At 37.2% G+C, this 21,270-nt stretch overlaps 1 protein-coding gene across 3 annotated transcripts; it reads right to left on the reverse strand.

Moving 5' to 3' along the window:
• Window positions 1-926: 926 nt before the first annotated feature.
• Window positions 927-17,625, reverse strand: NMI (N-myc and STAT interactor). Of its 3 annotated transcripts, none has more exons than XM_031451396.2 (10): window positions 17,559-17,625; window positions 17,291-17,461; window positions 16,125-16,202; window positions 10,511-10,600; window positions 9,611-9,706; window positions 7,412-7,574; window positions 4,572-4,678; window positions 4,298-4,484; window positions 2,089-2,195; window positions 927-1,333 (listed from the first exon to the last, which is right to left on the reverse strand). In XM_031451396.2, the coding sequence occupies exons 4-10, from the start codon at window positions 10,592-10,594 to the stop codon at window positions 1,148-1,150; spliced, it is 930 nt and encodes a 309-aa protein (XP_031307256.1). In that variant the 5' UTR covers window positions 10,595-10,600; window positions 16,125-16,202; window positions 17,291-17,461; window positions 17,559-17,625; the 3' UTR covers window positions 927-1,147. The 3 variants fall into 3 exon arrangements, with proteins under 3 accessions (XP_031307256.1, XP_031307254.1, XP_031307257.1); XM_031451394.2 differs by having other exon boundaries at window positions 16,125-16,344; XM_031451397.2 differs by lacking the exon at window positions 16,125-16,202.
• Window positions 17,626-21,270: the final 3,645 nt, after the last annotated feature.

Raw genomic sequence — 21,270 nt, forward strand, 5'->3', positions numbered from 1 at the left:
AGAAATGTGAGAGTAATAAGTACTTTTGATGATAACATAACAACTTGAATACCTAAAAATAAAATTTCAAAAGCAAAACCAAGCCTTTTTTTTTTCAGCTTTTCTCTTTGTTTATTTTAGATGGCAGGCAGCACTGGATAGGTTTAGGTTTAGACTTTTTTCTAAAAGCACTTCATTTCTGCCAGCATTTTAATATGAATTTAATTCTGCTGTTGGCTCTTATGAAACATACCATATTAGGATAAAAGCGGTCCAAACATTCTTTACCCAAGAGGATTTTACCTTCTCTGATAGGAGTCTTGAATTTTACCGTTACAGTTTCTGCAATTTAAAAACAGTCGGATGCTAATAAACTCCATTTCTCTCTGACTAAATTTTAAGCCCCTGAGGGGCAGGCACAGTGTTTTGACCTTCAGGCATTCATTCTCCAGCATCTGGCACAACGTGGGGTCAGCCCCTAGCTTTGCATTTCTCTCTCTCTTAATTCCAAGGTTTTCAGTCCCTTAAATTGATTCTTTCCATTATAAGTGTAAAAGAAAATTCTGGTCTTTACAAATTCAGTTTGGAGAGGAGATGTCTTCAAAGTAATAAGGGGACACTTGGCACTCTCGGTGAAAGAAAGTTCAAGAAAAAGATCACACTTGGCTCTGAGAAGCAGCTTTGGAGCTGTGGAACGAAATGCTGGGTAAAGTGGAAGAGTATTGCTCTTCAAGTCTTTTAAAAAGTAAGGAAGGTCTATGTAAATCACAAACTGCTAAACATAACATTACTCTTGGGAACTGTTTAAGAGTCAAGTCTGCTTATTGATGAACCTGGGTACGAAACAGAATTGGCCCACAAGACCACAACAGGTTGAGTCAACATGGCAGGCGGACAACTGGATAACTTACGGTTGATTTCAGCGGATGTGGCATCAACCCACATAATTTAAGAACAAAAATGCTTTTAATAACAGTGCACTTATGTTTGCAGGCATGCAGCACAGCTGGAAACAAGGAAGAATTCAAAAACAGAAATATATTTTGTATCTAAGAATAATTGAACACCAAAGAATTAATTTTTTTTTAAGGAAAAGGATATTCATTTTTGTCAAGCATTGACAGTGATTTGGGTGCAGAAGCTCTAATTTTCATATGATTCCATGAGTCTATTCTTCAAAGTATGCTATCTGAGATTGCCCCAGAGAACACGCGACCACCTCTACTTCTCCACCTCCATTCTTCTCCCGCTGAAAGTGAATGTTAATGAAATCCTCTACAGTTTCTTCATCTGTCTTCTGAAGGTTTTCCATTCCTGTCAGCAGCACCGTCCTCTTAGCTACTCCTGAAAATACCTAAGAAGGAAAATAAAAAAGACAAATAGAAAATTTTCTAAGAGCTTTGAATGGCAAAACTTTACATTTATAAGCTCTGCTTAATATTTTGGACATTATCTTAAGAGAGACAAGAGGCCTTGGGAAGATTTTTCAAGCAAGAGAATTATCAGAGTTGAATGTGAGTTTCAGAAAGATGACTCTGGTGGCACTGTGACAAATAGAGGAAAGGAGGGCAATTCTACTGCCAGAGAGACCAGTTAGAGAGGGAGTCAGGGGTGGAAGTGACAAGGTCAAGTGACTGAATGCTGGAGGTGAAGCAAACCAAGAGCTGGCATGCATTGTAGCTTTCAGGACCATGGACTAGGTAGATAGTGATGCCGTTTAATACCTGAGTAGGAACAGGAAAAAAAGGAGCAGATTTGGAGTAAAGATAACGATCTCAGAGAAAATGAGCAGGAAGAATTGCTTTTAATGCCCAATAATAGTAGACACATGAGAAAAATGTAGCTATGTCTCCACATATAAAAATATTGTGCCTTACTCTGAGTAATTTCAGGTTTTTCAAAAAGTGTGTTATAAATAATAAGGTACAGTTTGACATTAAAATAGTCTTTAAAAAGACAAATTCATTCTGCATCAAGCAGATATGAAGACACTATTTTGATATCCCTCACAAAGAAGATTGAAACAGTAACAGACTCACAACTTTTTATTATTTGTTGGGTAAGGTCAGACAGTAAGTTCCCAAAATGAAAGAAAAGAGATGGCATTACCTGAAACTTTTTCAAGTGTGTTTCTGTGTATGGAGAAACAATAACTCTATGGCAGTTTTGATTTATATAAAGAGGATAGTCTTTCATTTTCAAAATCTTGTCGGCAACTAGAAGTAAATTATAAAAAAAAATTCTTTTTTATATCATAAACATTTTTAACCAAAATTAAAACTTCCTTCAGACACAACACTATTACAGTAAAAAGTGACTTGAGTGATTGACTTCTAAGAAACTATATGGTCCACTTTAAAGACTTCATAGTACATAATTTTGAAAAATATAAGACCAAACAAAAATGAGATTAAAATAGCTCCATCTGTCTTGAACTTTCAGTCAATTAATGCACAGCTGGCTGCAGTGTCCTCAGATAGACCTACCTTAAACTACATAAAATGCAACAACCATCTGCAAAAAGTAGCCCAGCCATCCTAACAAAACTGAGTGTGTCCCAATCTCTCAAGAAGTATACATGAAACTGCAAGAGACAGGATACACTCTTTCCCTGTGTATGTGTGTGTGTATATATATATACACACACACTATGTATATGATACACATAACAATATAAATGTACACACACATTCTACATATACTACATGTGTAACATATATTACAATATATGTATACACATATATAGAGCAAATTACTATATTACTATTTTATATTATATATATATACACACACACATATATATATAATTACTTGATTGTCCTAAAACTAATATATGATATTCTGTAAACCAATATAATGATGTTAATCAAAGGTGGGGGGCTGTTGAATGTCATCTAGAAAACATGAAAGCAAATAATAAAACTTTATCAGTTTCCTCCAACACAAAAAATAATCAGATTTATTTTTAAAAGCATTTTTCTCCTAGAGGAGAAAAAGGCAATGTGTCAAGATTGCATAAAGTTTAACACAAACAGTTCTTAAGAATGTCCAATCACTTTGTTGTTTTTTTCCTCTCACCAGTCCACCTTGAATTGATAATATGGTACAGTGGTTAAGAGTACAGACCCTTGCCGGTGAGGATGTGGAGAAATTGGAACCCTGGTACATTGCTGGGAGGAACATAATGGGGTAGTCAATGTGGGAAACAGTATGGCAGTTCCTCAAAACATTAAACATAGAATTACCATATTATACAGAAATCCCAGAAAGATCTGGAAAGACATTTAACTAACCACATAGTATAAGAAAGGGAAGTTTGGAAATTTAAGGAAATGTCTCAATTTTTATTACATTAATGTTGTTCTCTATTATTTCAATTTTCTTTAAAAGCGTGTATTACTTCATTATGAAAAAACCTAACCAATGTTTTTTTGTTGCTGGGTTTTTTGTGGGGGAGGGAGGTGGTGGGAGGATTAGGTTTATTTATTTATTATTTATTTTTTAACAGAGGTACTGGGGATTGAACCCAGGACCTCGCGCATGCTAAGCACACACTCTACCACTAACCTATACTATCCTCCCACAGTCGATGTTTTTTAATTATATAGTTGGATTTCTATCACATGTGCAAACCCAGGAGAAGCCCTAAGACTAGATTAACTAGAGCAAGGGATTTTTACATCGAAAATCTGTTGAACATAGTAACAAAAGCAGCTGAAGAGTCTTCCATTTTTCATCCTAAGAATGCAAACCTCCCTAGGATGATTTGGTGAAAGTCCATTTCTACCTAAAAAGGGAACAGCTGTTCCTTTTACTTACCCCCTTGTCTTCGTGGAATCGTTTCCTTCCACCTAAGAGACCCTTGTTAGTCATAACAAATGAGACGGAAGACAGTTTTCTAAGTATTTTTTCAAAATTTCTGCACCACACCCACACTGTGTGATCTTGGGTAAGTCACATGCCTTGCCTACACCTTAGGCTCCTCATCAATAAAATGAGTATAACACCTACATCCACAGCTGTGCTAGGATCAGAGGAGATACATGTATCAAACATCCGGCTCCATGCCTGGCATGTAATAAGAATGCACTAAGATGCAGATACTTTTTATTTGTAGTATCATACTTGGCAGCATTCTGGAAAATCATTTTCAGGACTCTTATTTTATTTTACTACATTTTATAAGGTTAAATAAAATCTCCTGTTACTACGTTGTCTAATAAATTCCAAATAAAAGAGGTAGAAAGGATACTTTCAGACGTGGCAGGACATAACTGAAATGGCAGAGCACCGTTTAACTTTCTCAGCACGTGTGTACCTCCACTCTCCACAAACGTGATGACGGCACTCCCGGACTGCTTATCGTACTCCACGCTCTCCACTTCGCCGCCTCCGTTGCGGGACTTACAAAAACTCAGTTCTAGCTTGTCTCTCATCTGACTTTCAGGCAATATATCAGGAATTTCAGTAACGTTGACCTTCATTTTAGACACTTCTACGTGAACCTGGGAAATCGTTTCATGTTCAGAAATATGGATGAGAAAATTGTCCATGTTCAACAGAATTCTAAAATGCTTTAACCACCATGTTACCTGGAATCTGACTCCTGAGTTTAATGGGACCGGTTTGGCCATCATCTTCACGTTTACATCCTGCAGCTGCACATAATGTTCCCCCCTTCTGATCACATTTTGGGCAACTGAAAAATAATTTGGGAAGTATGAATTTCCAATACTTCAATACATTTTTACACGTTTGGTTTAATGACAAATTATCCTGAATATTTTAAATTTTCTTTAATTTTAAAGGATCTAACTTTTAAATTTTTCTAAGGATTTCTAAGTGATAACAGTCTTGGCACCACAGTAGGATAATGTTAATGTCAAAATACATCAGCAAAAATTACAATGTAGAAATTCTTATCAAGTTCTAGATTCATCTCTTAGGAGATAAGCTTGATAATTCTTCAGAAATTCATATGTTACTTCAGTACAGCCACATACCCTTTCTTTCCACTGCTGATAGAATTACCAGAGAATTCTCTTAGTACATTCAAACACAGCCAGAAATTTCTTCCACGTTGAGTAAGCTGGGAAAACTTTTGTAAGTCAGTATCATTATGACAATTAATCTTATTTATCATTTGTCACCCCTCCTTAATATGTTATAAGCACCATAGAAATAAACATTTGTTCTTGTCTCGGTCTTTCCCAAGGATTACATATTAAACAACACATAGGCTTGAAAAATCAGAGTGAGTCTTCTTTTTTGGTGATAGTTCTACTTTCACTAAAATGCTCTTGAGATCGTTCATTAAAAAGCCGATAGCCTTGATACACCGATCATAAAACTATCAAACCTAATTTATCCATGCAAATAGAGAGGCTAAGTAATATAATTATGCCAAAAACCATTAGAAATCCAACAGCAACTCTGTGTCAGTTTAAAACGCGTGTGGGTATGTGTTTATTTTTACTTGCATGACATGAAAGTTTACAACACTGATATTTGGAGCTGCTTACTCTAATTTGTCATGAAGACAAGAGATGCCCACTCCCAGTCCTATAAACCTTACATGTGCTTCTGATAACCAGATAGCACAGCTAGAGGAAGCAAGAAACAGGGCTATAAAACAGGGCGTTGTCATGTGGGAATTCAGACTCAGTGCACCACGATATGATTCTACAATTTGAATTATAGGTTTTTTTTTCGTTAATGACAACAAGCAACAATAATAGAGAATATTAACTAAGTAATACTTAGATGATGATCATTTCCTCCCAATCTCCTCCACCCCTCAAACCTCAGCATCTGGTGATCTGACACAGCTGAGAGGAACCACCTATGTTTCAACTTTTGTGACTCAGACGATCAAAAGCCAACACTTTTAATTGTGTAAAAGCCCAAAGTTGTCCCAGGAGAGCAGAACCTTAGAGCCATATCAAGGGTGGAAGCAGTGATGCGGCTGTTTCTGAAGAAAATCCTATTCCCAGCATCCTCAGGTAATTCCTGTACAGAATCCCCTGCTTCCCAAATCCTCGTTTCTTTCAGTTATATCTCAGTTACCACTACCAACTGCCAACATGTCTTAGTCTTCCCCTCCACCCTCAGCTGCAGGAGTGGACCCAGGGAGAGCAAACAGTATATGCATATACTGACCTGCCAGAATGCCTTTCTCTTTAACACTTATTTTCAGGCTATAGTAACAAACCAGGTTACAAACCAGCATCCGAGCACTGAAAGATCTGATCCTACCTATAACTTTGCAAGTATGAGAACAAAGACCCAGATGGTGGACTGCTCAAGGAATGTTGGTCCAGTAGAAAGTACAAGGGTCCTTGGGGATTGGCTTTCAGCTCTGCAATTTATTACCTGTATGATTAGATTCTGTTTTTAACGCATTCTGAAGGCTTCTGTTTCTTTTTGTTGGGGGGAGGTAATTAGAGTCATTTATTTTTATTTATTTTTTAACAGCGGTACTGGGGATTGAACCCAGGACCTTGTGCATGCTAAGCATGTGCTCTGCCACTGAGCTATACTCTCCCCTATTACCTGTATGGACCTTGAGCAATTTCCTTATCTTAGCTGCTGTTTCCTTATCTGAGAAATTCCTAACGTGTAGCAATAACGACAGCTAACACTTATTAAATGTTTATTATGTATCAGACACTGTGCTAAGTACTTCATCAGTATTTCTCATTTAATACTCAAAGCAACCCCCTGAGGTAGGTATTGTCACAAAGCCGATCATAAAAATCTGAGATTTATAAAGAACCCAACCCAAATCACACTTCTAGATAGGGGCAAAGCTGGCACTCAAAGCCAGATTCTCCTCATTAAGGTGCCCCCAGCTCTCAAAAGGGTCCCATACCATGGCGGACTTAGCAAACATCAGGTCCCACCTCAAATGTCTGCCTTTGGGGCTCTTTCCATTCACAGGTCCTGTGCCTTTAAGCAAATCACTTAACCACCTGAGAATCTGTTTTCTCAGCTGTAAAGTGAAAACAGTATTTCCCCTCTCCTATTATTTTCATGGAGTCATGTGAGTATAAAATGAGATAACGTTTGTAAGAACTCTCTCAGAACTGTGTAGAGTTCTGCTTCATTGAAACCTTACCACTAGTATTATCATTTGCAGGTAACAGGTGCGGTAGAAGGATGCTGGTATTGGATATCACAACACCTGGGCTTGAGTCCCAGAGGTGTCATGTTCTGAATGAGTGACCATATTCAAGTCACCTAATGTCTCAGAGTCAGTTTTCTCATGTGTAAAACGGGGATAATCATACCTACCTCCGGGTGTCACTATGAGGATGAGATGAAATGGTTTATGTAAAAATTGTAAAGCAATGGCCGAACACCTATGAAAACTCTTTGAAAGTTCCATTGCTTTCCAAAGGTAACCGGTCAAATTTTTGAATATTAGCCTTACCTTCTTCTTTTTCAAAGGTGATAAGGGCTTGTCCTTTTTGTAGCTCATAGGGGACTTTTGAGCTCACTTGACACGAATAGGAGATATTTGAAAACTGGCTGTCACTCTCAGGATTCTCTACAGACGTGAACTTTATCTTTGTTTCAGGAATATCCTCGTTAATCTAATTCAAACAGAAATGTTTGATTAAAATCAAGACAAGAAATAACAAGTCTTTCCAATGATAATATGATTCGATCATCCAATAACTCACTCTTCACTGACTTCAGAATCCCACAGAATACTGAATGTGGGATTATTAATCTTTAATTTCTTTAATGTCTTTAGTAATTGTTTCTTCCCACGTAAGCACTCAGTCAGGTAATCAGATGCTGATCCTTTAATACTGTTTCACAGATGACATTCTAAGTATATAATCTCTCACTTTTTCTAATCAATGTTTTAACTGGTCAGTATTGTGTGGTGTTTAATCCTAAAGCCTACAAGTACCTTTCAAACAACTGTGCCAATAATAGGCTATCTCACAAGGAAGTCACTACACAGCATGTCTACCCTCATTGCAAAGAGTTGGGCATATGCCATGGTTATTCTGACAGCAAACCCAGATAGTTTCATCCAAAAAGAAGACTTCTGAATTTAATGACTTAAAATTTATCAAATTTAAATTCCCGCTTTCCCAATACCTGCTCATCAATTTTTTAACGATTGCCAAAATTTAGGTTTGTAAAAATGTGAAGGGACACTACAAATAAGATTTGCAACCTGGAGGATAAAGTTAAGTGGTTATACTTAGCTGCTGAAAATAACTGGGGTTAGTAGACACATACAACCTCACATAAATGCACAAATGAGTCGGGTGTTTGCATTTCTATTTCCCATGGTTATTTTACATGCTGAAGGAAAAAGTGTTATCGAAGAGACTCACAAAAAGATTAGAAATATCCAATGAGTCATTTGATCTAATCTGGCACTTATTCTATGTCTTCACATGTAAATTCAGTAGAACTTCTGATTTAGCATATGTCCAATTTCAAAACAATCTGCAATGTCTTGAGAAAAAGCAGGGAGTTTCCTAATAATGTAGAAATACCCAGTATACCCTGAGAAGTTGAGAGCTTTCTGGAGACTGAGAGTGCCTGCTTCTCGTCCTGGGCACACTGTGGCAGGGAGCAATTCACTCATGCTTTCTGGACCCAAGTTTCAATCCTCTGTGAAGTGGACCAGCAGAGTGCACTGGGTTGCCAAGGCCCTTTGCATTGTAGGACTGAAAGGATTCTGACTGAATTCAGTCTGAAAAATAACCAGAATCTCAGCAGAGCTTCTCTAAGTCTCACAAACACAGGAAACCACACTTCCTGATAGTGATGTCTTACCCTTCATTTCAGAAACAAAAAGTGATAATGTTTTAAGCATTCAAATTGTTTGAAGTAAGTATTTTTCTTAACAATCTGGATTGTTATGAAGAAAAAAGGAGTGAAAGTTATGTCTAATTCAAATACAGGAAAATTTAGAAGAGAATTTAAATGGTGAAGATATAGGTCCAATTTTTTTAAACAGTGAAACTTATTTAAATAACTTGGATGAGGAGAACAACAAAGGAACTTAGTGAGAAGACCAAGGATTTAATCCAAAAGTGATTGATAATGACCACCTTTTTTTTGCTTTTGTATTAACATATACATAAATATTATAAAGTGTATTAACATAAACATACAGCAAGATGAAATTTCACAAGGTGATCACACATCTATTATCACCACCCAGATCAATAATCAGAACAAGACCAACACCCTAGAGGCCCTCTTGTGGTCCCTTCCAGATCCTAACTGCCTCTAAGAGTAACCACCGTACCAACTTATAATATTCTGCTTTTGTACTATATTTAAACGAAAGCATACGGCAGGCCCTCTGTTATCTTTTCAAATTCACCACTGTTTTTATTCACAGTGTTGAGGAAAGTCATCCATGTTACTGCATGTAGTTGCAAGCTGTTCATTCTCATTGTGTGAATACACCCAAATTTATTAATTTATTCTACTATGAAGCGATAGTTGGGTTGTTTTCAGTTTGGGGCTATTGCAAACCATGGTGTCATGGATGATCATAATATTTTAGAAATGAATTCTGCATAATTAAATTGCTTTTTCTGAAAAATAGGGTCTGTTAAAAATGCAATACATAAAATAATTAAAGGGGTACCTGGGAATTTCTGGTGGCCTCTTGTAATTCAGCTTCAAGTTTTTGGATCTCCTCTGTTAATAGAATATTTTCCTTTGCAATTTCATCAATTAATTTCTAATAAAAAAAAAAAAAGAAAAAGGAAAAGCACCTAAAATTTAAACAGCCCCGACCTCATTTTTCTAAATGAATTAAAGAAGCAAAATTTCTCTCACTCTGAAGAAGGCAAAATAAGACTTTAGACAGTCTCAGAATAAATATGATTATGTGAATAATACATTTGTTGAATGTTTTACGTCATCACCTGTCAAGATGCCTACCACTGCCAAGGATTATTATCTCCATTATGCAAACAGGGAAACCACCTTTCACACTAGACCAAAGTCACAGAAATATCTGTAGTAGAGCAAGGATTAAGACCCAAATCTTCTGATAATTCAACACTCTATCAACTCTTTTCCTAGCTATTTGTGACTACAATATGACTTTTAAATTGCACTGTAATTGTGGACATATGTTACTCTGGGGCAATTAGATTTTTTTTTGCTGTGATTCCCACAGTACAGCTGCCTTAACATGCCAGACATGGCCTTGGGTAACTGGTTTAAGCTACCTGAGCCTCCATTCCCTCTTGGGTCTGATCAGATAATTGCTAACTAAGATCTTAACTTCTAGGGGCAAATCAGAGAAATGAGAGAGGAGGTGAAAAAGCAGATAATGTTGCAAGCCATGTAAGAGAAGGAATAGAAATACTGTTCTTCTTGTAAGTCTTGAATGATGGAAGTAAAAAAAAACTTGAAAACCCCACTACTCTCCCAAATTCAAGTTAATGTTGGACAAAGACATATAAAACATGCCTCACTGCAAAACTAATAGATATAAGTTAATTCTTAATAGTACTCAGTAATTGTTCCTTTTTACCTGGTTTTGTTCATCTTGCGTAAATTCTTCATCTAGACAACACTCCTTAAGAGCTTGTTTTTTGTTATCTTCATTGGCTGCCATGATTTCCTAATTATTATAAAAAAATAAATACTTTAAAATAGTATATACACATAAGCTCAAGAAAAAATAACTTTTATCCTTTTACAGATGAAACATCTCTTCTTCGCTGTATCTTTTTTTCCTATCAACAAGTCTTTATTATCATGTTACTTATACACAAAGTCTATATATTTCAAATAACTTTCACATCTATAAATATATTAAGGAGTTCTAAAAATCCTTTGCTTTTCAACACCATAGTAGAAAATATGAGTATTAACATTCCTTTGTAATATGAAAACAAATATATGTATGTATACGCAAGACTGGGACACTGTGCTGTATATCAGAAATTGATACATTGTAATTGACTATACTTCAATAATCAATTAGTTAATTAATTTAAAAAACATTCCTTTGTAGTTCACATAATGCTCCATTTTAAAAGACTATTATTTTGATCTTCCAGACTTCTTCAAAGGTTTTTATTTAAATATTTAATTCTCCCTATTATACCCCCAAATATAAATGGGGTAAAAAGACCTCCCAACACCCTTCCTCTATACATACAGGGGTTCTTACCTGGAGTTTTCACAAATCCTTCCCCTGAGTCCATACACTTGGACAGGAAAAAAATTACATCTTTATTTCTAATAACCTCTGACTGAAGCTTAGCATTCCCTTCAAATATGAATATAGGTGACAAGCCACATAGTACTTGCTGCATGTGTGACAAAAGTCACTGAGATGGCACAGTTATTTTCATAAAATATTTTAACTGTTCCAGATATCCTGAATCATTGTTTGTGTTTAATCTTGCTTCAAAATTATGACAGTCATTAAACATATGACTAGGTCTTGTAATAAACTGTAGTATATTAATATATATTACTATATTAAAATTGGCTTTTAAAAAATCTGATAATCATATTTCAGTATAATTGGTTTCCCTTATTGTTCTATGTATTTTGTTTTATACTATTTAAGAACTTTTTTCTTTGTTTGAGAAAGGTCCGCAGGCTTTATCAGACTGAGACCAAAAAAGTTAAGAACCCTTGCCTGCATATGAATTTGCTAAGATGAAGAGGACCGAGATCAAATATGAGACAAGGAATATCACACTGGTTTTTATTGTTTTAAAAGCTCATTAAAAATGTATCTATTAACACAATCTTCCAAGATTTCAAGTGACTAAATCCTCACTATTCCTACAAAAGAAACAGGAAAGACACATATTCCTCTTTAAAAATAAAATAGTAGACTAGCAAAAAATTAGTCATGTCTTAGTTTACTCCATGTGAACACAAGCAGTGTCAAAAAAAAGGGGTCTTGTGGTAGTTCTACTTTTTATTTTTTGAAAACCCTCCATACTGTTTTCCATAGTGGCTGCACTAATTTACATTCCCACCAACACTGTACAAGGATTCCGTTTTCTCCACATCCATGCCAGCCAGGATTTGTTATCCACTTGTCTTTTTGATGATGGGTATTCTAACAGATATGAGGTGGTATCTCATGGGGTTTTAATTTGCATTTCACTAATGACTAGTGATGTTGAGCATCTTTTCATATGCCTGTTGGCCTTTCATCTATCTTCTTTGGAGAAATGTCTATTCAGGTCCTTTGCCCATTTTTTAATTGAGTTATTTCATTTTTTGGTTATTGAGTTGTCTGAGTTCTTTATATATTTTGGATATTAACCCCTTATCAGATATATGGTTTCGAAATATTTTTTGCCATTCCATAGGTTGTCTTTTCACAAAAGTTTATGGTTTCTTTTGCTACACAGAAGCTCTTTAGTTTGGTATGATCCAGCAATTTCACCTCTAGGAATACATTCAAAGGGAAAAAAAAACTAACTTGAAAAGACATCTGTACCTCCTGTTCACTGCAGCATTATTTACAATAGCCAAGGCATGGAAATAACCTAAATGTCCAACAATGGATGAATGAATAGATAAAGAAGTTGTGGCATATATATATATATGTGTGTGTGTGTGTGTGTGCGTGTGTGTGTGTATATACACACACATACACACACACAGTGATATTATTCAGCCGTAAAAAACAAGGAGATTCTACCATTTGCAGCAACATGAATGGACCTTGAAGGCATTACACTAAGTAAAATAAGTCAGACAGAAAAAGACAAATATTATATGATCTCACTTACATGGAGAATCAAAAAAACAAAACAACAAAACTCATAGAAAAAAGTTCAGATTTGTAGTTATTGGAGGCAGAGGGTCAGGGGGAATGGGAATAGGAGGAAGGTGGTCAAAAGGTACAAACTTCCAGTTATAAGATAAATAAGTAGCAGGATGTAATGTACAACATGATGACTATAGCTAAAGCTGCCACATGATACACAGGAAAGTTAAGAGAGTAAATCCTAAGAGTTCTAATCATAAAGAGAAATTTTTCCCCTTTTTTCTTTCATTTCTTTTTATTGTGTCTATATGACAAGATAGATGTTAGCTGAACTTATTGTGGTAATCATTTTGTAATATACATGAGTCAAACCATTGTGCTATAAACTTATACAGTGATATATGTCAATTATTTCTCAATAAAAATGGAGAAGAGAGGGAGTCATGTAGCACACACATCTTAGTTTCTGATCTGTTCTCCAATAAAAGGAACCAGGGCTCCTTTGAGCAATGGCTGCTTCTACAACTGGGGCAGGAAATACATAAGATGAGACTGAAGCTCCCAGGGGCCAAAGGCACATAAGGGGGATTGATTTATCAAGTAAGTAAATATAGGGAGACAATAGGAGTCTGGTTTTCACTGTCAGAGAAGGTGACTGTAAATATGGAAAGGGAGAAAAACAGAATGAATGCTATGAATTGGAACTGGAGATATCTATATAATCTCATGATTTATGATAGATTGATAAAAAATTCAGAAATTTAAATATAGATTTAAGTGTGTATGTATGTGTGTGAGATATATATTCCCCAGCTCTGTCTGCTGAAAGGGCCTGGAAGCAAAGACAATAGCAATGAGCACACCTAGCACCCAGAATTTGGTTTCTCAGCTACCAGGAACCAAGGCTATTCAGAGAAATGGCTGATCCTAAGACTGGGACAGGACAAATGCGACATACGCATCTTATGGCACCAGAAAGCAAGAAGTGCTAAAAAAAAAAAAATGATGAGGATATGTCAGAAGAACACAGAGTCCAACCTGAGCTGCTTCTTGCTGGCCAAACCTGGGAATAAATTAATCATCAAAATAAATAATGATAGTAATAATTAAATCCACTAAGTAAAATAGAGAACTATTGAGTCCATACTAGATAACTATGTAGTAAGATGAGATAGACAGATAGATAGATAGATAGATAGATAGATAGATAGATAGATAGATAGATAGACAGACAGACAGACAGATAGACAGACAGAGAGAGATAGAGAGACTGATTGATTGAAATTTTGGTGAGGAAAGGACCATTTAGGTGTTTCAAAATAATTACCCACAAGTACTGCTAACCAAATTCCAATGCAACCCCAATCACTTGGTTACATGTTTTATGGACTCACCAGTCCTGGCATTGACAAGCCCTTGAAGGAGATCAACAACTTCAATGGGGATAAATATCAGCTTGTCCTTTTGCACTAAACACATCAAGCTGACTACAAGAACATAAGCACCACAAGGGCTGTGGTTTTTGTTTTGTTGTCTAGAGTATGCCCTAGTTCCCCTGGAATGCTACCAAAACAGTATCCAAAAGGGTGCCAGGGACATAGTTTGTCCTCAAGAAATGATTTTTTTTAATTGAAGTAAAGTTTCATTACACTGAACAACCTGTTCTTGAACTTCATATAAGTAGAATGATTTAGTATGTATCCTTTTGTATGTGCTAGAGTTTTAAACTCAACATGTTTTGGAGATTTGTCCATGTTATTGCATGTATTAGTAGTTTGTTCTTTTTTATTGCTGTATAGTATTCCACGCATAAGTAGTCCACAATTTGCTTTTCCATTCTCTTGTTGATGGATATTTGGTTGTTTACAATTTGGGGCTACTATGACTAAAGCTTTCCAAAACAAAACATAAACAGACAGAAGAAATACTTCCCTACAAAACACTTGTTAATTTCAAAGGGGAAAACAGTAACTTTACGGTGAAGAAACCCGGCAGACACCACCATAATGAAGTAATCAGGGTAAATAATGGGATACATCAAAATCATCTGATGTATGATAAGTACACTGAGAACACAGCATGACTTCTATGATATTCCTGCCAAAGATGCATAAGCTAAATCTAAACATGAGGAAATAGGAAACAACTGGTCTGTTCTCTTCAAAAGTGCCAAGTTCATGAAAGCCAAGCAAAGACTGAGAAACTGTTCCAGACAGGATACTAAGACATTACAACTAAATGCAATGCATGATTCTGAACTGGGTCCTTTTGTTATACAGGATATTATTGGGACAACTGGCAAAATCTGAATTGGATCTAAGGATTAGATGGCAGTAATGTATCAATATTAACATCCTGATTTGGTCACTGTATTGTAGTTATGTAGAGAATACCTTTTTTGTGGGAAATATACACTCAAGAATTCCAGAGTAATGGGTCACAAAGTTGGAGACCTACTCTCAAATAACTCAGGAAACAGAAAAGTTGTTACTTGCAAATTTTCTATAAGTTCGAGAGGGTTTAAAAATAAAAAAGATATATAGTAGTAGCTCTCCACTGCATCAACAATTGCAGAATCATTATAACGACATTCACCCAAGGTCTTACACAATCTAACCCTAAGTTACTTTCTAGTCTTATTTAGACAACTTCTGGACTAAGTCCCTTGACCACACCGAACACTCTAAGGGTTTCTCTTCTCCCTCCTGTCCCTCAGTGTCACATCCTTCTTCCCCTCCCAACCTTAATTTCCACCTAACGAAGTCCTACTGTTCAGCATCCATTCCAAAATCTGCCCCCCCAGATTCTTGAAGCCTTTTCTGATTTCCCCAAATGATGCTACTTTTCCTCTTATCATCTCTTCTGGGGAGATTTAATTATTTGTGTAGCTGTGTCATTTTCTGTTACTAGATGGTCATGACCTTGAGGCCAGGGACCATGTCCACTCCTCTTTGTATTCATTCAGAGCACAAGTTCGCATACTGAAAACACTCAATATTTATACAATTGTGTTATCTTGACTCAGGTATTTGTTCTGCTCAGGACATACCAGGCATATGAAGTTCTCTTATTACATTTCCAGAAAGCAGAAACTGCTACATTATTTAACTGTTTTTTTTAAAGTCTATATTCTTAAGAGTTTATAATAAAGGCTGTCAGTAGTATATTTAACTCATATAAATGGTCTACTACATAATATCCCCAGAACTTCTTACAGAATATCTAGTATCTGAATACTTTCCCTCTTTGCATGAATGAGATGTACACTAATGGCTTTTCTTTCATGCAATCAGACTGTAGACAGAATGGCCTCCTTAAAGATGTCCACTTCCTAATCTCCAGAATCTGCAAATATGTTAGCTACATTGCAAAGGAGAAATAACGTTGTAGACTGACTTACGTTTGCTATTCAGCTGACTTTAAAATATGAAGCTCTTCCTGGATTATTGGTGGGGACCAATGTAATCACCAGGGCCCTCTTCAAAGTCAAAGAGTAAGGCAGAAGAGCAGAATCAGAGTGAGATGTGACAACGGAAGAATAGTCAGATGCAACCCACGCCGGCTTTGAAGATGGAGAAAAGGGCACCACTGAGCCGAAGGAGTTGAGCAGCCTAGAGAAGCTGGAAAAGACAAGGAAACAGACTCACCCACCCCATTAGCCTCCAGAAAGGAAGGCAGCCCTGCAGACACCATGATTTTAGCCCAGTGACAACCCCCACCCCAATTTGGCCTTCTAACCCACAGAATTTTAAGATAATAAACGCAGTTTTTAAGCCACTAAATCCGAGGTGATTTGTTATAGCAGCGAATGAAAAAAACAATACAAATCACCTCCACTCATTTACCACCTATTTCCCTAACATATTCGTATCACTGTGGTGCCTGGCCTGACAGAAGCGAATCTTCCCATATGCATGCCTGGCAGCAAAAAGAAATGAAATTAGGCGAAGGAAGGGGAAAAGGAGATGATGATTAATAAAATGGTGATGTGCAGATATAGTGTTTGTTTGTTTGTTTGTTTGTTTTGATTCACGCATGTTTTACGGACAGGAAAACATCACATTTTCTTTTGGATGTCTCTTTCAAGAAAAATCTCTGCATATTCCAAAAAGTGAGGCACGGAGGGCCAAACCCTGCGCCTACCAAGAAAGTAAAAATCCTTAAGGAATCTGTTTTCCTCAGAACGATCTCCAGAGACACTATATGAACAGTGAGGAAACAAAGCATTTTTAGTTTCAATTTCTGAAGCGAAGCGAAGCAAAGCAAAGGAGACGGGGTCAGAGGCCAGGACTGCAGGGAGAAGGCCCCGTGAGCCCGGGGACGCGCGCTCCCCCTCAGTGGCTGTGCGGTCCCCGTGACCCCCGCAGCGGGCAGCGCAGGGGCGCGGCTGTGGACCTTGGGGTTGCGGGGCGCAGAGCCGCCGCCCCCACGCTCTCGGCCGGCGCGGCGTTTCCCCCCAACGCGGTCCCCGACCCCGCGGAACCCGCCTCGCCGCCACCCACGGCCTCTCCAGCCCGGGACTATTAGGAGCAGGGATGACAGCACTGGAGCAGGGCGCCCACTCACCCGCCTCCGCCGGCCGAGCGCCGCGCCCTGGTTCCCGGAAACTTCGCCGGCGGCGCCCGGATGGAGCGCCCGCGGGAGTCGCTGGAACCCCGCGGCCGGCCCGGCGCTGCTTAGTCCAGAAGCGTCTTGTGCCTTTTTCAAGTGGGTGTCCCCCGATCAACAGTTTGGTTCCTTTGGGAAAAAGAAAGAAAGACAGAAAGAAAAAGTGAAAAGAAAAGTAATCAAATGATGACTTTCTTTAAATCTAGCCACTGCTCGAATACCAAACCTGTTGTCCCCGATGATTAGTCACGAACAAGTTATACCTAGTTTCACTTTCAATTCTTTAAAACGTAGTAGTTTTGTTTTTGTTTTGAGGAAGTCTATCCCCAAAGTATTCCTGAAGCTTCAATAGACACTAATTTTAGGACATGTTTTAAAAATTACTCCTTTGTGTGTGAATTGCAGGGAGTACTGGAAAAGGGGATAGAAACCAAATAAATTCAAAATGTAATTTTCACTGTAATTTATTGCTCATTATAACCTTAATCTACAAATTTTTGAAGCCAGCCCAAAGTCAACTTTTGTGTTTGTCCTTTGTAACTTCCCGCGTAGTTGGGAAAGCTGTGGTGTTCAGTTGGTTCCTGTGACCCCATGTCCCTTGAAAGTTTCCTTATAATCTTTTGTTTTGTTGTGACGCTTATAAATAAAAACTTCACTAGGTGTGATCTTTTCCTTTGAAATGGAAAACATCTGGTTTATTTGAAGAACTGCAATGTTTCTTAATCCTACACAAAGAGCCACCCCACAGCTGTACTTGATGGTAAATAGAGGTCAGGGAAGAGATGTATCAAAATGACTTCCAGACATAAATTCTAGTTTTATAGTGCTGTATAGTCATTTATAAAGACCAATATAGTGGTCTAAAATAAGAGATTAACCAAAGTCAAATTCCTTTATGTAAAGAATATTGATGGCAATCAATTTAAAGTGGCCTTTCGTGAAAAAAATAAAGTGGTGTGTGATAAGGACTTTTGTGTTCATCAGCCCAGTCAAAAAAAAGTACAAAAATGCCACCTGTTACAGTTTGAGAATGACTTGCGTTCCCCCTTAGAATTATAGAGAAGATGAACTCTAGAGGTTATTTAGTTCAAACCTTATTTCTTCTTTTACCTTAATTTTGTTTTTTTATAAGGCAGCACTAAGCAATAGGACCATGACCAAAACAGGACTCATCTAATATTGACTCCCATCCTGTTAGAGGGCAAAGGATACAGGTAGTAACGAAAACTTGATGGCCACCCACCTGCTAAAGCTGAGCCATGTATAACAGTCTGAACTCAACTCAGCATCAAAAACAGTACTCTGCAAAGCTCTGGGGTTCTGAAGATGAATAGTCAGCTCCCGGACATAAAATGCTAACAATTATAATTGCTAACATCTACTGAGAACACCTAGGCATTTTATACACCTTTTTATTTTGCCAACAACAGCATGAGGTATAGGTATTATCCCCATTTTGCAAATAAGGAAACTAAGGCTTAAAGTGGTAACCCAAAACCAAGCAGTTAATATGTGAAGACACTGACATCGTACTCTACTCTCAACAGTGAAATTGGTGTCTCCACACTGTTCTATGGTGCATGAAAAAGAAGGAACTCTATGGGCAAGTACGATTAGGCAATGCAGCCTGCTGGATTCACATTTGGGAGATTCATAATGCATCTCAGCACATTAAGAGTTTTGAGAAGTGTTGCAGGGAAAAATTAAAGCATGCATTTAAAAGTTTAACTTTATTTTACCTTTAATTTCTCAAACTAATTTGACCACTAAATCCTTTTCTTCAAGGAGCAGCTATTAAAATCTTGAAAAGTTTCTAATGGGGCAATTTGAGTAATGCTTTACTAATGATGGGGTTCAGGACATGCTACCTCAAAACATGGCACCTGGGCGTATTGAATATTTTAAGCTGAAGGAGTTTGAGAAAATAGTAGAGGCAAGAAGGTCACTCTGACCTTTCCCCTCACTCCGCCACCCTTCTCCTCTGATATAATTCATAAAAGCCTTCTGTGGGAGGCTCTCTCCCTAACCCTCCAGGAAACGAGCGTTCTTTTTTTTTTTTTAATGCTTATTTTTAACTTCTTTTTTTAACATTTTATTTTTTATATTTTATTTATTTATTATTGTATTATTTAATTATTTTGTTTTGGCAGTGGCGAGGGGTGAGGTAATTAGGTTTATTTATTTTTAGAGGAGGTACTGGGGATAGAAGCCAGGACGTCATGCATGCAAATCATACACTCTACTACTTAAGCTATACCCTCCCCCTGGAAACGAGCATTCTTAACTCCAAAGACAAAGGGATATGGAGAAGAATCCTAACAAACCGGCCTTGCTAAGTTTTCCCCAGTGTACTACGATTGCCTCATCCTCTCTGACCCTATCATATTCCTCCATGACTGTCCACTCTTCATCAAACCCAGCATAAAAATACTCAGGCCTGACTGTTGCTGTGGGTCATTTCCTTACGAAGAATTTCATGTCTTATTAAAAACCTATGTTAAATATATTTGTCTGCTTTTCTCCTGTTCATCTGCCTTTGGCAGTTTAATTTTCAGACCCAGCCAGGAACCCTAAGAGGGTCAAGTAAAACTTTTTCCTTCTCCACATTAAATTATATCGTCTCCAAATATAAAAGTTATTATTTATTGAGTGTCTATCACACACTCAATAAATATGAAGTGGTACATGAGATGCCTTGGACATGTCATGTAAATCTACACTTCCATGATATGAGATGTATATTATGTTACAAATTTATCTCCCCACCAGATGGCAATGAATTCATCTCAGACTTCCCTATAAATTCACCTCCCCCAACACACACACACCAGTGTTACATACTGTACAGTGTGTTCTATGAAGAAGTGTGATCCTGGGAGTAGCAGAACACAAAGGAGAAGGCAGTCTCCTCTATCTCAGGAAGTCATTTCCTCCTTGGAAGAGGTGAGGATTGAGTTGACTTTTAAAGGTAGAGGAGGTGAACTGAGACCATAGATCAGGTCAAAAAATCCCAGAGGAATAAAACAACTTGGGAGGCACCAAGAGTTTAGTGAATACATAGACCATGAGCAAACTACCTGATACCTACTATGTTACGCTCTTTCTTTTAGAAAAGGTCTAGCGCACAAAGTTTATGCTGCTGTTGCCGAGATTTTAGTGATCCTGCTTGCAGTTCATCCTTGGGGAAGTTGAAACATTTATAACGTGCCCAGCATTGTGCAGGGTACTGGGGGATACAAAGGAATTATTCTTGTTTTCAAGAGGTTTGAAACTGAAATATCTGGAGTAAAGGAATGTTGCTAAGAGAGTAAATCTTAAATATTCTCACCACAAAAAAAGACATGATAATTATGTAACACGATGGAAGTAGTAACTGTGGTAATAATCTGGCAGTATATAAGTGTATCAAATCCGCATGTTTTGGCCTTAAACTTACACAATGTTATATGTCAATTATTATCTCAACATGGATGGAAAAAATCAATAAAATTGTAGACAACAGATTTTTTAAAAATAAAGGAAAACAAGTACCCAATCCCTTACTCTTTATTGGGCAGGTTGCACTATATAGTAAAGAGTTCAGTTTTGATATCAGATGTTGGTTTGAACCAATTTCAAGTTACTGAGGTTTCCCTAGCCTCGGTTTTCTCCCTTGTGAAATGGGGCTGTTGTGAATGAGTTACTGCTACATCTCAAGGGCTAAGCCCAGTGCCTTATCCAGGATAAGAGCTCAGTAAATGGTAGCTGATAGCTAGTAATATACTGGTGAGAATTTTTTTTCCCCATGTTCTTCTTGCACATTTCTTCTGCTTTATCTTCCTACCTAAAAGAGTACTTTTAAGACAAAGACCAGTTTTTATTTCTTTTGTTAGCTACACTTACTAGTACAGTGACTAGATCTAGTACATGCTATATATATACTTATTTCTAGCTAGCAG

This window comes from Camelus dromedarius, chromosome 4 (genome assembly GCF_036321535.1).
Source record: "Camelus dromedarius isolate mCamDro1 chromosome 4, mCamDro1.pat, whole genome shotgun sequence".
NCBI classification, from domain to species: domain Eukaryota; kingdom Metazoa; phylum Chordata; class Mammalia; order Artiodactyla; family Camelidae; genus Camelus; species Camelus dromedarius.